Below are 15,675 nucleotides of genomic sequence, written 5' to 3' on the forward strand. Positions count from 1 at the left end.
CCCCCCAGATGCCCTGGGAGGACGTGAAGAAGGAGATGGTGAATGAGAAGGGCTTATCGGAGGAGGCTGCCGACCGAATCGGAGAATACGTCAGTTTGCAGGGTGAGACTTCCCCAAACTCACACAAAATGGGACATCTGTCCTCAGAAATGCTGTCCAGTCAGCTGGCGGCTTGTCCAAGCTCATCCAATGGGATCAGTTGCTGGTTTTGTTAGTCTTCTAGACCAGGGGTCTTCAATGTTTTTCAAGCCAAGGACCAGTTAGAGAGAGACGAAGCAGGGACCCTCTTCTACATATATTGTATAAAATGTTTCATATGAAACTGGGCCTATAATAACGTATAAGCTTTTATACATAACTTTTTTTGGTGCATACAATACTAAGCTATTAAATAATAATTGTTGGCATACATGTGGAACAGTACATTAATATTTACAGTCTACGGTAGGTCTGCACGATTAATAGTTATAAAATCGCTATCTCGATTCTCCCTGTTCACAAATAAAAAAATTTTTAAATGACTTCTCATTTAATTTTACGAGCCGGCTACATCACACATAAAATTGATTTTAATGCGCTACCAAGCGCCGCAGTGCTCTCCCTTCTCTTCATTGAAGCCTCCATGTGTACAGGCTTGTGGTGACGTGCAATGTGCTACAGGTGCCAAAAACGATCTGTCTTTGGTACTGCCAGTTTGATTTGTTTGTCATGGTTCATGTGTGCAATAAACATCACACTTCGTTAGAAAAGAATTATGGCATGGAATCGTAATATCAATTATAGGCTAGAGAATCGTGATTCATATTTCTCCCCGAATCATGCAGGCCTATAGATGGTCAATCTAATGTTTGCGGTGCGGGCGAGACCCAACCCACGCGCTGCGGGAGCGCGCGGTAATGCTCAGAAACCCACGGGGAGCGAGCCGGAGCGGGATTAAGAAATGTCGCGCGCAGGGCTCTACTCTGCAGCCTGTCTGCTGCTGTGGTTTAGTGTGCGCTGCTTGTCAAACAGCTGCTGGTGTTGCAGGTGGAATGGACCTAGCAGAGCGCCTCCTGCAGGACCACAGGATGTCTCAGAGTAAGCAGGCGTGTGCCGGCCTGTCGGACATCAAGCTGCTCTTCAGCTACCTGCAGCTCTTCCAGGTCACAGACAAGGTACTACCGTTCTACTTTAATCCTCAGCATGGATGTTTTTTTTTTTTCCTGCACTTTATTCTTTGTTTGTTTGTTCACACCCTGTCTCTCTCCCCTGCAGGTGGTGTTTGATCTGAGTCTGGCCCGCGGTCTCGACTACTACACAGGAATCATTTACGAGGCGGTGTTGACTCAGGCCGGGGTGGCCCCGGCACCCGCCGAAGCCCAGAACGGGGCGTCAGCAGAGGAGAGCGTCAGCGTGGGCAGCGTGGCGGGCGGCGGGCGCTACGACGGCCTGGTGGGCATGTTCGATCCCAAAGGCAGGAAAGTGCCTTGTGTCGGTGTCAGCATCGGCATCGAGAGGATCTTCTCCATCATGGAGCAGAAGGCGGAGGTGTGTGTGTGTGTGTGTGTGTGTGTGTGTGTGTGTTGTGTGTGTGTGTGTGTGTGTGTGTGTGTGTGTGCTGGGGGGGGAATCACCAGATGTCTCCCGATATGATATCATCTCAATACTAATGCAACGATACGATATTATTGCGATTTTAAACATATTGCAATATTCTGCTAATTTTTCCCAATTTCAAATGATATCCCCAAAAGGAAACTGTCAACATCTGTTTCATCTAAAAATATCAATTTCTCGGTTTATTGCTGCAAAATGGGATTGTCAAGCAGACAAACTGACCAACACATATAGTAGAAGATCAATACTTGGCGCCTGTGTATTGATACAGTATTGCCACTGAAAATATTGCGTTTCTATGCTTTATCGATTTCTTCATTTTTTTTTTTCTACCCCTAGAGCGTGCATGCACAGACTGTAACTGTGTGTTGTTCAGTGTGTGCAGACTGTAACTGTGTGTGTGTCTGTGTGTTTGTGTGTGTTGTTCAGGCGTTAGCAGAGAAGGTCCGGACCACGGAGGTTCAGGTGATGGTGGCGTCGGCTCAGAAGAACCTGCTGGAGGAGAAACTCCGACTCATCACGGAGCTCTGGAACGCTGGCATTAAGGTGTGTGTGTGTCATATGACTGAGTGATTGACACCTCCCTGAGTGTGTTTGCACCTGTTAGGGCGGGACAAATGACACCTTGGTCATCCTTACTGGTAGAAAGAATTTGTGACCTAATGAGTTCCCATCCATCACCGGCCCACCTCCAACCTGAGCCGAGTCTAATCAGCCAGATTAACTGAAGACAGCCACAGCCGATCACTGGACCTGCAGATATGTGCTTCAGCTTTAGAAACACTCTTCACCGTGTCATTTTAAATATATTTCACTGATAGTCCTTTCCGCTGTACATTATAGATTATAAACTGCCCAGATATTTGATAAAATGTAGCTGAAGGGGATTAGTCTGGCTCCGCCCTCCTACGTACTTTGGCTCAATTTTCATTTTCCTTCAGTACACCGTTTGGTTTTGTGGTATATTCTTGGCTTTTCTCCAGCCAGTCTATACCGAGAAAGATGACGTTGAGGTTTTGCGCTAGTTTGAGTTGCAGTTCCGTAATTGCGGCGGAGAAAGATGCGAGCGAAGCCGTTGTGGCAACGCTGCCGAATATCCCAAAGTTACGCTAGAACAATCTTTGCTGAGTTTCGTTGGTGGCCATGATGTTGTGGCCCTCCTGCCCATGGGGTTCTGGAAAAAATAGATTTTCCAGCTCGCTCTGTTAGTGGTGAAGGAGTAGGCTAAGGCTAACGCTATCAATCCTAAGCCGACGTTAAAACAAACATTAGCGACTGGTTATGGCAGGTCCAATGGTTTTAAACTTTACCGCCTTCACTGAAGTAAACACTTGTTAACAGTCTGGTACCAAAACCAAAAGATTCAGCTGGGATGTAATACTGATCCAGTTCATATTTTATAGTATTTCAATTTTTTGTATTTGTCCTACTAAAAAAAAAGTACAGTAACATTTGAAGAAAAAAAAAAGGAATGTGTAAACTAGTACAGTACCCTTTAGGCAGTCCCAATCAGAACCTTTTTTTACTGCAAAGCTGCTGACCGGGTGTTAGTTCCCTTTGTTCACGGGCCGCCGTCAGCCATCCAAATTTAGGTATTTTCACTATTGCTTGGGAATAACTCGGCATATGGTTTGGTGCCTGCTTGTTTGTGGTAGAGTGACGATTATCTTCAGAATGAGTAGTGACCCTAGTCATGTCGTGGTTTTCCATTATGAAAAAAAAGTCCCTGGTACCTGCCAACCAGTACTTTTTATTTATTTTTTCCCTATCCCCTCAGTCGAGGCTCCACGTGAGCTGAGGCAATACCAAAAGGTGACGTGAAAACCTGCAGACTACTGATTGGTCGGAGAGAATTGGCACTAATCACTGCGTCATTATTACTAGTGACATATGGGCGTGTCCTGAACAACCCCCCCGCTGAGCCAGCAGTGGTTTTTCAACATGGCGTTGCTCCGATGTGTCGTTTATTTTTTGAGAGGTGACGTCAGGCTACGGTGTAGGGAGGTACAAGATCTTTTGTGCCATATTTCTATACATTTTCTTTTTTTTTTATAAACTTCAAACAGAATGTGGTTTGGATATGTTTTTCTTTGATTTTGGATTGAATGCTGCGCGTGCTGGTTTCCAGGCAGAGGTGATGTATAAGAAGAACCCCAAACTGCTGAGTCAGCTGCAGCACTGTGAGGAGTCGGGCATCCCGCTGGTCGCCATCCTCGGAGAACAGGAGCTGAAAGATGGAGTGGTCAAGCTCCGCGTCGTGGCCACCAGAGAGGAGGTGAGACACGCACACGCACACACACACACACACACACACACACACACCCCACACACACACACACACACACACACACACGATTCAGAACTTTACTACTAATTTCCAACGGCTGCGCGCTGCACCGTGCTCCGCCATCCGTCAGTACCCACCAGGTCCGGCTTTGTTGCGGAACGGCTGCTTTTGTGGTTTTGTGGAATAGAACCACAAAACCAAAAACAGTTTGTTTCCATCCAGAAGAGTAGAGAGGAAACAACTCTGCGCTGTTTTCAAGGTGTAGTGCAGGGAAATATAATCCGCCGTGAGCACGCGCCGTTTCATTTTGAAAATTAACCGGATGTTTTCTTTTGTTTCTGTGCTCGACTTCCTGTCCCACACAATCTGAACTGTTGCGGCGCTCTCCGGTGCCCGGCAGAAATAGAAGCTGTGCGTATCTGCTCCGGAGGGCTGCGGGAGCTGGGACAGAGTTGGAACGCAGTCGTTCTGCAGTCGGTGGAAATACACACATTGACTTTAATGAAAACCTAATGACTCCGTCCCCTTTGCGGAGCGGATCTGGACCTTTTCCGCAACCGATGGAAATTAGGAGTTAGCCGTTGTCTAACGTTGTAAAACGTCACAGTGAAAGGTAAACAGCAGAGACGACAGAACTAAGATGGTAAGAATAGTAAACTGGTGGAGAATTATCTAGCTTCTAAATATGCTGTTAGAAGTCCATATCGCAATATAGAATGGAATGCGCTAAACAAAGTGAATATGGCATTATTAAGTATTTCATCAGCAGCCTTGATATGCACACACTCTTTCTGCCTAAACAAACGGGTGTTGGCCCTGACAGCGTTGGAAAGAAGCTGGTTGCAGGACTAACCTCCTCGTCCTGTTTCCTCTCCTCAGGTTGATATTTCCAGAGCAGATCTTATAGCTGAGATCAGGAAGAGGACCTCTGAGGCCTAGCCCTCCACCAACCTGATCACTTCAAACCGAGACGCTCTGCACAATGACAAGTCATGTTGCACGCTGCAACGACTGGAGACCACCACCCAGACTAAAACTTTCAGCTGACATGGAATGTGATGTGTGTTAAACATTGTTTATTAGTGTGCTCTGAGGAAAATCATTGATATTAACTACTCAAGCCCAAGAAGTCAATGTTTCTCCTCCTCCGTAAAGCTGCTGGAGATCACTTTGGTCTTCATCACATTAAGTTATATTGGTTTTCAGAAACATCTGTCCAGGACCAAGGACGGCCGCTGTCCAACCCGAACCCATCCCGTGATTTACTGCATTGCAACTTAAACTCATTTCTACCTTTTATCAAACATGGCTGTACTGTCAAGTGTGTCAAATAAAAGCATTCATCATTCTGCTCAATAATATAAGCTGCTGCTGTGTTGACTGATAGAAGGGTGTATGCATGCTTAGTGACAGTGACACGGCTGTCTGCACTGCGACCAATCAAGCCCATTCAGGTCATGGCTTGATATTCCACCAGCCACGCCAAGAGTGTGTGAAGCGGCTCTCCACTCCGCTAAAGATACGCAGCAGGTGTATTTGCACACAAGCTGCGGGGTTGTGTGTAAATAAACAGTGGGACTATCTAGTCAGTTTAATAAATCATACTTGCCGATTGTTTTTTACAATTGTATTTGTAATTTATTTGTATTTGTATTTAAATGGCCGCACTCTAAATTATATTGGGTATGATACTAAACTTGTGTACAGTGGGCTGTGGCACTATGGGTAACTAATGATGATCAGGATGGGAAATAACACTATGTTGAGCAAATTTGGTGAATTCATGCGACCTGTATTACTACACATGTTGACCAATAAAAGCAGGAATGATAATCACTAAAAAGTAATATCAGAATCAAATCCACCATCCAATTTTAAATTTAACGTGACACCAGGGAAAACAGTGACAGTCTTTCATTCTACACTTTTTTACACAGCCACAACAGCATCCCATTTTCTTTTCAAAACCAATTTAATTAAAATGAGGAACCAATCCAACAGTAACAATAAAAAACATGCAAAAAACAAACCACAGAAGATTAAACAAGACAAACTACAAACTACTGTCATAAAAGCATGCAGAAATCAACAAACTACATATTAAACTTTTTTTTTTAGATATAACAAAGCAAACTGTGCTATATATTTATACATGTCGGCATCTGCTGAGCGTGTCAGCGGGCGAACTCATTACTGTACATCCTGTGCAGAACCTGCTGGGCCGCGGCCCGCTGAGCCTCCTCCCACATGCTCACGGCCGTGGGTCCCGGCAGGATCAGGACCAGCCCTTTGAAGGCCGCGCTCAGCCCGGGGACACACACGTCGTAGGTAAAGTAGAGGAATCCATCCGGCCCGGCGTGGCTGTAGTAAATCTCATAGAGTGGCTGGCCGACACCAGTCGCCTCACACAGCGTACGCAGGAGCGTCACAGGGGACGAGGCGTGCGCTGGAGATGCCAGGGGCCCCTGGAAGGGGGCGCTGGGAGGCGTGGTGGCAGTGGGTCCTCCCACTGCTCTGCAGAAAGCCAGCGGGGTGGACTGAGGGCAGGCCAGGCGAGGAGGCGGGCGCAAGGGCTGAGAGGGCAGGATGTGGCGCGGCGGCTTCACAGGGGACGGCACGAGGCTCTTGGGAAGTTTGTGTTGCTCGTCCGGGCTCGGCTTTGCGGCCGACTGCCATTTGACTGAAATGTTAATTGCAAACTTCTTCTTGAATGCTGAAGACAAAAAGAAGAGATGTTCAGAAGTGAGGCCCACAGCACCTTCTCTAAGAACAGGTTCAGTGGAGATGAGCTAGACCTGCGATGAATCAATCGCTGCCCAATGCATGCTGGGTAGATTTGAGGCTGACTCGCTCTGACGCAATGCACACGTGGGCCACGCTAACTTCTTGAATTCAAGGAGGCCGCCGTTTTAAGGGATTTTAACTGTTTTTTGTCTGATTTTAAAGGCTTATTCTGTACAGAACACGTGTGCCTGATAGTGACATCAGAGACTAAATCTGTTCAGATTACAGATCATCTACAGTTATTAGCATCAAGAAATCATCTACAGTCTGTTAGTAACATCAAGAAATCATCTACAGTCTGTTAGTAACATTAGCAACAGATCATCTACAGTTATTACCAATGTCCATCACATACCTTCCACCAGCCCCTTCTTGGCCATGGAGGCAGCATGGTGGGACGAGAAGGCGACTATAGCAGACACGCCCTCTATGCCAGGCCCCGCCTTCAGGGACAGCCTCTCCACCCCCTCTGCCAGAACACGCAGCACCTGGGAGAAAACAGTAGGTACAAAACCAAAAGAAAAAATGTATTCACAAACGCATTTTCACTGTTTGCAACGTTTTAACCATAATCTACAGAGTTGAAAAGCTTAGAGAAATGGATCTGAGCCAGACGAGCCCCAGAGCCGTGGTACCTGCAGTAGTTCCTCTTGCCGGGTGCCGTCCGGCAGGTTCCCCATACAGAGGTGTCTCTTCTCGGTGCTGCGGCGGACGCTCAGATGGAAGCCGGGCTCCAGCGTGTACCCGTGCAGCAGATTGATGGCTTCGGTGGCGACAGCCGGCGAGCCATATTTTGCGTAGGCGAAGCCGCGGTTCTGGCCGCTAAAGTTCATCATGAGCCGAAACTCCCAGAGGGGCCCCACAGAGCTGAACAGGGGCATCAGCAGGTCCTCGTAGGTGTCCCGCGGGATCTGGCTGATGAAGACCTCACAGCGGGCTCCTGGGGCCGGCCCGTCCCACACTGACGATGTAAAAAAAAAATGCTGTAAAGTACGTACACTTGAAAAAAGTCGGGCAACATTGAGGAACGTCGACGCAGTGGTTGGCCAAGGAAACTTAGTGCAGAATATGAAAAACAATGAAGCATAAATCCCTTTGGAAGGGGAAGATGTCTAGCAGTGACATCAGCTTAGAACTGGCAGAAACCAGTTGTACCCAGGTACACCCTCCGACATGGAAACAAGGCAAAGCAACTCTATGCACAAAAACAGGGTCGGAGGTAGGGCTTTTTTAATGGCTACATAGGGAACTATAAAAGGGCATAGAACTGCATGATATGAGGAAAAAAGGTAATAAAAACCAAATCTCTTCAGGAAGAATTCCAAACAGAGACATGCAAAAGGGTCTGGATCAATTTGGATCAATTTGGACCACTTAACCAGAGAAAGAGCTTTAAAAATAGCCTTCCAATATCCCTCTAAGTTGGGACAGAGCCAGAACACACGTGTGCAAAACATGAACAGAAGTGAGATGCTCTGTAGCTAAAACAGAGAGCTCAACACACAGGGTGAAAAGAGGAGCTGAAACCCAGAGGCTCAGTGGTTAGCACTTCTGTTAATAATGTGCATTGTTCTAATCAAATAAGTAAATCTTAATCTTAATGTACAGTACAACAAAAAATAGGGTGTTTGTATTTTTCAATTAAACCATGTTAACCTATTTGGACATAAACCATAAATACAATTATGAACCTGAAAATGAGCATAATATGAGCACTTTAAGACTTCAAAAATTAGATTTTCAAGCCACGTTCCCATAGCTGAAAAATAAAACCTGTTATATGTCTGTGGTGCAATCGGAAAGAGACTTGCACCAATAATATATAAGTTATAAGCATGTGGATCTGATTTGTAGTCCTAATACAGCAAAATTATTTTTAGACTAGCAAAAGAAAAAAACTACAACACCACAGAATAACAAAGAAAGAGCATTAGATGTAGCGCTGCATGGACAAAAAAAAAAAAAGACCTGAGTACAGTTATTAGAGATCTACAACACAATACTTGTTATACTAACGGCAAGACTTTTTAAAGGCCTAAAACTTGGATTTGTAAATTTTAGACTTTTTAAGACTGTGTAAGACCCCGTGGACACCCTGAATCACATTTAGGGTTAATTTTTTTTAGATAGTTTGGATTTGGAACAGGCTGTAGGGTGTAGTTAAGGCATGTTGCTAATGGGTATGTTGCTATGGGTAACTCATGGTTTCCTCAGGTTTCACCAAGTCAGATTTAGGACTTTAAGACCATTAGGAATGAAAAAGTCAGATGTCAGTTGGGAAACAGTGTCTGAAACAATTTCCCAATTTCGTCATTGGCAATTATAAGACTGGTCTCTAGATCGGCTGCAATATCAGTAGCATGTTGGTCTCATTTGTAGTCCTAATACAGTGAATTATATTTGGACTTGTGACAGAAAGAACTACGACATCTAAACCACTGCAGGAAGATTTCAATGAGCGTTAGAGGTAGGGAAAAAAAGACATGTTTAAAATAATTTAAGACCTAGAACGCAATACACAAAATACAACTTTAAAACTTTTTCATTTCAATTTGTTTGACTTTTTAAAGACCCTCAGACCTCTGCAGGGTAAATCCAGACAGCTAGCTAGACTATAGGGGTGGGAAACACCAGAGGCCTCATCGGATGAGAAATACTTATTAAGAAAATAACTAGTAAACAGTAATAGTAAATATATTTATTATTGCTGTTTACAAAAAAGGGAAACATGTTTTTCTATATAGACAAAAGACAGGTTTCCTTTAGAAAGAGCAACATTTGTATAGCCAAATTCCAAGACTGTTGAAAATAATACATCTTTGGTGACCCAAATAGTAATCTTTTTCACCCTCTTCTTGCCTCCGGCTCTTTGCACTGAATATGCAAAACAGCTGTTTGTTATGTTTAATAAGGACTCTGGACGACATGTTTAAGCGTGCTGCCTACTTTACTTTCAGAAAACCGGAACTCCACATTCCAGGTTTGTCTCCGGCAGCAGCTAAATTTCCAAAGATTAGTCACAAACTAATAACTTGATAGACTACAAAGCGCCAGCTTCCGTTGTACACGGTTTGTAAAACATCACTATCTGCAGAGTGGCATGCTGTGGATGTGGAGGAGAGCAGCAGACGTGGTGGACGAGTTTACTGGATGTTTTCTACTGAGATGAAGTAGCAGATCGTTTGCAGCTTACAACATTTTGTTGTTCTCTCTCGCCTGTCTCTTCTCCTAGACCCCTAACGTTTTCGCTGTCTTCCTTCATTTGTAATCTGCGCTCTTTTTCCTCGCTAATAATAATCCTCACCACCGTAACACCGCTAGTTACACTGAAGCAAAGAATTATTCTATTTATTCAAGGAATTGTTTCAGCCCTATTAGAAAACATTGCAATATTCTGGGATACATGGAAATTCATTTCCTTTTTTCCAACTTCCAAATTTTTCCCAATTTCAAATGATGTCCCCAAAATGAAACTTTGTCAACATCTGTTTTGCCTAAAAAGATCAATTTCTCTGTGTGTTCATCTTCAATTGTGTTGCTCCAAAATGGGATTGTCAAGCAGACAAACTGACCAACACATATGTAATAATAGATTGATACTTGGCGTCTGTGTCTCGACACAGTACTGCCAGAGAAAATATCGCCATGCTATACTGTACTGATTTTTCGATGCATCTGTCCAATCTGAGGTTTCTGTTGCACGACTAAAACTACTTTTGAACGGTCACATGTTCCACCAAACAAGTTCCTTCCCGAGGCTATTTTGCAGCAGCACCGTGGCTCCGTGCGGCGATTGTGATTGGTTTAAAGAAGTGACAATAAACCAGAGCACGTCTTTCTCCCATCCGGGAAGGCTGAGTAGAATCGCGAGACTAGGATTGCAGCCTAGTGTAAAGGCCGAGCAGCATCTCTCACCCGCCGGCGGTCCTCCATACTTCCTCTGGCCGTTGACCTGGGTCAGCTTGGTGTTGGTCATTCCCAGCCAGGTTTCCAGCGCCTTCACCCGCTCCGTGTTCAGCACCTGACGGGGAAACAGAGTAGAAACAACCCCATATCAACCTGTCCCCGTGCCTCAGCCCATATATTTTAAATCAGGTACACCTCAGTGCATTATGTCTTACAACTGCTTGTTGGTGCTCCCCCTAAAGAGGTGTTAGTCAGCCCCAAAGGAAAATCACCAGCCCCAAAATAACAAGTACTGAGCACAGAATACATTCAAATCCTCTCTAAATGTGTTTAACAGCGATTTAACATACAACCGTAAACCAAGCAGAACATAAACTTGAATATGAGAGCTGATCTCAGCTTTACCTCCAGAGTCGGACTTCCGCAGTGATTTCTTTTTTTAATATGTTTACTTATTGTTTTAAGCAGTTTTGTTAACTGGGGCTTAATCAACTCAAGCGTAATACACATTTTTGTTTATCAAATTGTCAGAAATAACAGGTAAATGCATAGATTTCTGTCAAATAAGGAAACTCAGACTCATCGCCCTTAGGCCGGCCACACACTGGATGCATCGCGCGAGCGTTTTTATTTTGGCTCCCATGTTGAGAGGTTAGAGCTAGCAAACCGCCTGCGTGACACCCACGGCGCAAAAAACGCATGCATGCTACAAATACAACCGACGCCCTGTTTCTAATAGAATAGGAAAACATGTTTATATGTCATTTTGACACAAATACATAATCAATTACATTTTGATATTTGAAAGTCTCTAGGTTTTTACATAAATGCAGATAGAAATGTAAAATTAAAAAAAAACATTGATTTTCAAATGTCGCACCTGTCAATACTGCCGACATCTTTGCTATAATCAAATAGTAGGCTATATATTTATATATATATATATATATATATATATATATATATATGACGAGTTATCTCAGGACATTTTACAGATAGGAGTAGGTCTAGACCACACTCTACAATTTACAAAGACCCAACAATCCCCCCACACCCCCCCCAATTTCCCCAATCACAATCAATCCCAGACTGCGTCAACAGAAGGCCTGCACAATTAAAAGTTATGAAATCGCAATCTCGATTTGCCCTGTTCACAAAATCATTTTTTTAATAACTTCATTTTTTTATGACTAATTCTTAAAAATAGGTTTTAAAGCGCCCCGAAGCGCTGCAACGCTCTCCCTTCTCTTCAATAAAGTCTATGTACAGGCTGGTGGTGATGAGTAATGTGCCATAGGTGCCAACCAATGCCAATTTGTTTTGTCACGGTTCATGTGAGCAATAAACATTACACTTTGAGCAAAAAATCGTGATATCAATTATAAGCTAAAAAAAAAAAAAAAAAAAAATCGTGATTCATATATTTCCCGAATTGTGGAGCCCAAATCAGAAGTATAACTGACTTCTGTCATGACCGAATAATTACAAGCTAATTTTTTATATATTTTGACAACATTTATCCAAAAGACCCAATATATGTCATGTTGAGTCTTTTTTTCATTCTGAAAATGTTTCTAAAAGGTATGAAAATATGAATGTTACCTTCCCAGACTTATACAGACGGTGTGAGGGAACGCAGGCCTCTGCTCTACAAACTCAAACTAGAAGTGATTGGATGTATCTTTGTTTGGGAGAGCCATTCTTACTGGGTTTTTACTTTGTTGTAGTTATATTATCACGTCATTATATTAGTGTTGGTATGTGCTCCAGTAATCAATCCACCACATCATGGCTGCTGTTTGTGAGCTACATATGGAGGAGCTAATTGTGACAAATAAGAAATACTTATGGATGTTATTAGTTCTTGTATTTATGATTTTAATAGAAAAGTAACAAGTAGGCTAAAAGAAATGTCATGTGAAAAAAAAAAAAAAATGAACCCTCCTGTTGTCTTTGGGTCAAATTTGACCCCTTTCCACAAAGTTTTTAATATTAGAAATTTGGGTTTCTTTCAAACAATTTCTCCAAAAAAGTAACAACGCAGCAACGCTTCTCACAAGTTAGATAAATTAACAGTTCATTACTTTTATTGAATTTGGATGTTTGTCAATTTTATAGCATTTAGAGAAAAAACAATGGTTAAAGAACTTAAAAGAAAAACTGTAAAAAGAGAAGAATGTCAATAAAAGTGACTACTATGTCAACAAATGTCAAGTAAATTGATAAAAATGTGAAAAGATGTCGAAAAAAGTAACGAAAATTTCAAAAAGTGACAAATGTAACAAACAAAAACCCATGGAAATTTCACAAGGCTAAAAAAAAAAAAACAGTCGACAAACGTTGAAAAAGTGACAAAATCATTGGGGGGGGGGGAAAAGACCCAATGGGGTCGAAAAAGACAACCATAACCTTCATAAAAAGGTTTTTCATTTTAAATTTTGACTCAGAGAAACCCAAACTTTCCAGGTCGGCGGGAAGACAACACCAGGGTTAATTCTCTAGTTTTGCTGTAGGCCTAGGAATTGAAAAAAGCATAACGCGTACAACGGCACAACGTCAGTGTAATGTCAGTGTAAGCCCAGCAACAAAGTCGCAGTTACAAATACCTGGACACAGAAAACTCCAAGTGACAGAAGGAGTTCAGAGTAGACCTTCCCTATCCCGCCTCTCCGTCATTATAGGCGGTAATGAGGGGATGGGCGGCAGCTGGGCCCCGCAAGCTGCACGAAGATACACACGGCACGAGCCCCAACCTGGCCCCACGGCACGAGCCGCGCGCGTGTGTGTGTGTGTTTATAAATAAACAACTCGGGGACCGAGTGAGTCCAATGGCGCGCGACGTCACTGAGCGGACGGTTTCCGGCACCGCACTTTGTAAACTGCCACATTTCCAAGCAGAAGACAACTTAAGTAAAGTGGAGAAGTTACCTGGCTCTGCTTGCTTTCCATCATCTCCACCGGGCTCGTTGGGTCCGCGCGGGCAGTGACGTCACCGCAGCTCGTGGTCACACCTGGCTGGGGCCCAATTGGCCAGCAAAGTACACCTGACACCACGCGACCAATACGGTCGGCGCGTGCGGCGGCGTGGCGTTGCATTCAGGGCGAGTTAGAGCAAAAATAACAATCTGCAACAAAGTAGCCTTAAGGAGACTCTTCAGTGGCCCTGGTTCGGCCAATAGAGTGAACGCTGCTGCAATCAACAACCACCGTAGAAACATGGCAACACTTTCTTCTCCAAACACAAGTGATAATGTCATCAGAAAAAAAGAAAACAACGTCGATTAGCCCATAATTTTAGGAAAGTAATCATTGATTGGCATACTGTGTTACACGAAAATATGAAGCCTACTTTTTTAAAGTTAGTGCAAACGTCTAGGCCTACACTGTAATTCAATTTTTCAATTTTATTTATAGTATCAATTCATAACAAGAGTTATACTCAAGACACTTTACAGATAGACCACCACTCCAGAATTTACAAGGACCCAACAGTCTAGTAGTTTCCTCCAGAGCAAGCAACAGGGCGACAGTGGCGAGGAAAAACTGCCTTTAGGCAGAAACCTCGGTCGACCCAGGTCTGTAGGCGGTGTCTGACGGGCCGGTTGGGGTTAGCGTGAAGAGTGCATAAAAATAGAAAAATTAGTAGTTTGTAGAATCTTTGTAGTAGTTCATGGCATAGCAGGACGCTGTGCGGCATTACAAAGCACAGCAGGACGTAGCGAAGTAGCAGGACGTTGCAGGACGTAGCAGGGCACCGCAGTGTAGCAGTTGAACATGGCATCACAGAACGTGTAGCGGGACCATTGCGACAGCTGCTACCCTGATTTCGGAGCCTCTCGATCCAAGGGAACATGCGGTGAAAAAAGAACATAAGGACTCCGGGGAATGACTCCCAGAATAGGTTAGAACACGCATTTCTGGGACATGGATGCACATAAATGAAAAGATAGAAAGATAGAGGAGAGAGGAGCTACTGTATCAAAAAAGTCCCCAGCTGTCTAAAACTATCAGCAAAACCAAGAGAGACGAGGTAAAGAGAGCTCCAGCCCGGCCGGGCCAGAACTCTCCCCAACCGGATCGGGCTGTATGCCAAGTCTCCCTTTAGTTCTATTATATGAAACTATGTGACTAACTACTACTCCCTAACAATATGATTCTATGCCCTAACATAAGCTTATCAAAAAGGAAAGTCTTAAGCCTACTCTAATGTGGAGACGGTGTCTGCCTCCGGACCAAACTGGAACCTGGTTCCACAGGAGAGGAGCCTGATAGCTGAACGCTCTGGCTCCCGTTCTACTTTTAGGACTCTAGGAACCACCAAACCCTGATTCTGGGAGCGTAGTTCTCTCCCAGGGTTGTAAGGTACTATGAGCTCTTTAAGATAAGATGGAGCCTGACCATGAAGAGCTTGTAGGTGAGAAGAAGGATTTTAAATTCTATTCTAAATTACAGGAAGCCAATGCAGGAAGCTAAAACAGGAGAAACGTGATCTCTTTTCCTGATTCCCGTCAGAACACGTGCCGCAGCATTCTGGATCAGCTGAAGAGTCTTATGGATTTTTTCGAGCAGCCTGATAGTAAAGAATTGCAGTAATCCAACCTAGAAGAACAAATGCATGGACTAGTTTTTCTGCATATTTTTAGACAGGATATTCCTGATTTTTGCAATATTACGTAGGTGAAAAAGGGATCCTTGAAATTTGTTTAAGTGGGAATTAAAGGACATGCTGATCAAAGATGACTCCAAGATTCTTCACTGTGGTGCTGGAGGCCAGGGTGATGCCATCCAGAGTAACTAATCTTTGGATAGTGCGTCACGGAGGTGCTTGGGTCCGAGAGCAATAACTTCAGTTTTATCTGAGTTTAACATTAGAAAATTACAGGTCATCCAGGTTTTAATATCCTGAAGGCACGTTTGAAGTTTAGCTAACTGATTAGTTTCATCCGGCTTGTAACACATTTAACGTACGGTTTACAGTAACTTACTGGCAACAGTTAGCCAGTAAGTTACTGTGAATTTTTTTTATAGTACTGTAGTTACATTTACAGTATTTTATTTTGCCTATTCATTGCAAAACACAAAACAATTAAACACAACATAAG

The 15,675-nt window shown here is 43.6% G+C and overlaps 2 protein-coding genes and 1 long non-coding RNA gene across 4 annotated transcripts in view; 2 read left to right on the forward strand and 1 right to left on the reverse strand.

Moving 5' to 3' along the window:
* Positions 1-5,247, forward strand: part of hars (histidyl-tRNA synthetase) — a 15,191-nt gene extending 9,944 nt beyond the window's left edge. For both annotated transcript variants that reach the window (XM_032528195.1, XM_032528194.1), the window contains 6 exons: positions 9-102; positions 1,027-1,154; positions 1,255-1,527; positions 2,026-2,142; positions 3,725-3,871; positions 4,763-5,247. In XM_032528195.1, the coding sequence (XP_032384086.1) occupies positions 9-102; positions 1,027-1,154; positions 1,255-1,527; positions 2,026-2,142; positions 3,725-3,871; positions 4,763-4,822 (819 nt within the window). In that variant the 3' untranslated portion in view covers positions 4,823-5,247. The remainder of the gene's footprint in view (positions 1-8; positions 103-1,026; positions 1,155-1,254; positions 1,528-2,025; positions 2,143-3,724; positions 3,872-4,762) is intronic.
* A 685-nt stretch (positions 5,248-5,932) lies between these two features.
* On the reverse strand, positions 5,933-13,640 carry dnd1 (DND microRNA-mediated repression inhibitor 1). Its single transcript, XM_032528568.1, has 5 exons — positions 13,502-13,640; positions 10,583-10,688; positions 7,303-7,628; positions 7,023-7,155; positions 5,933-6,596 (listed from the first exon to the last, which is right to left on the reverse strand). The coding sequence occupies exons 1-5, from the start codon at positions 13,523-13,525 to the stop codon at positions 6,058-6,060; spliced, it is 1,128 nt and encodes a 375-aa protein (XP_032384459.1). The 5' UTR covers positions 13,526-13,640; the 3' UTR covers positions 5,933-6,057.
* Positions 8,965-15,675, forward strand: part of LOC116697246 (uncharacterized) — a 10,134-nt gene continuing 3,423 nt past the window's right edge. Inside the window, exon 1 of the long non-coding RNA XR_004333974.1 lies at positions 8,965-8,976. This is a non-coding gene — a long non-coding RNA (uncharacterized LOC116697246). The remainder of the gene's footprint in view (positions 8,977-15,675) is intronic.

The sequence above is a fragment of the Etheostoma spectabile genome, chromosome 10 (genome assembly GCF_008692095.1).
Source record: "Etheostoma spectabile isolate EspeVRDwgs_2016 chromosome 10, UIUC_Espe_1.0, whole genome shotgun sequence".
Taxonomy (NCBI): domain Eukaryota; kingdom Metazoa; phylum Chordata; class Actinopteri; order Perciformes; family Percidae; genus Etheostoma; species Etheostoma spectabile.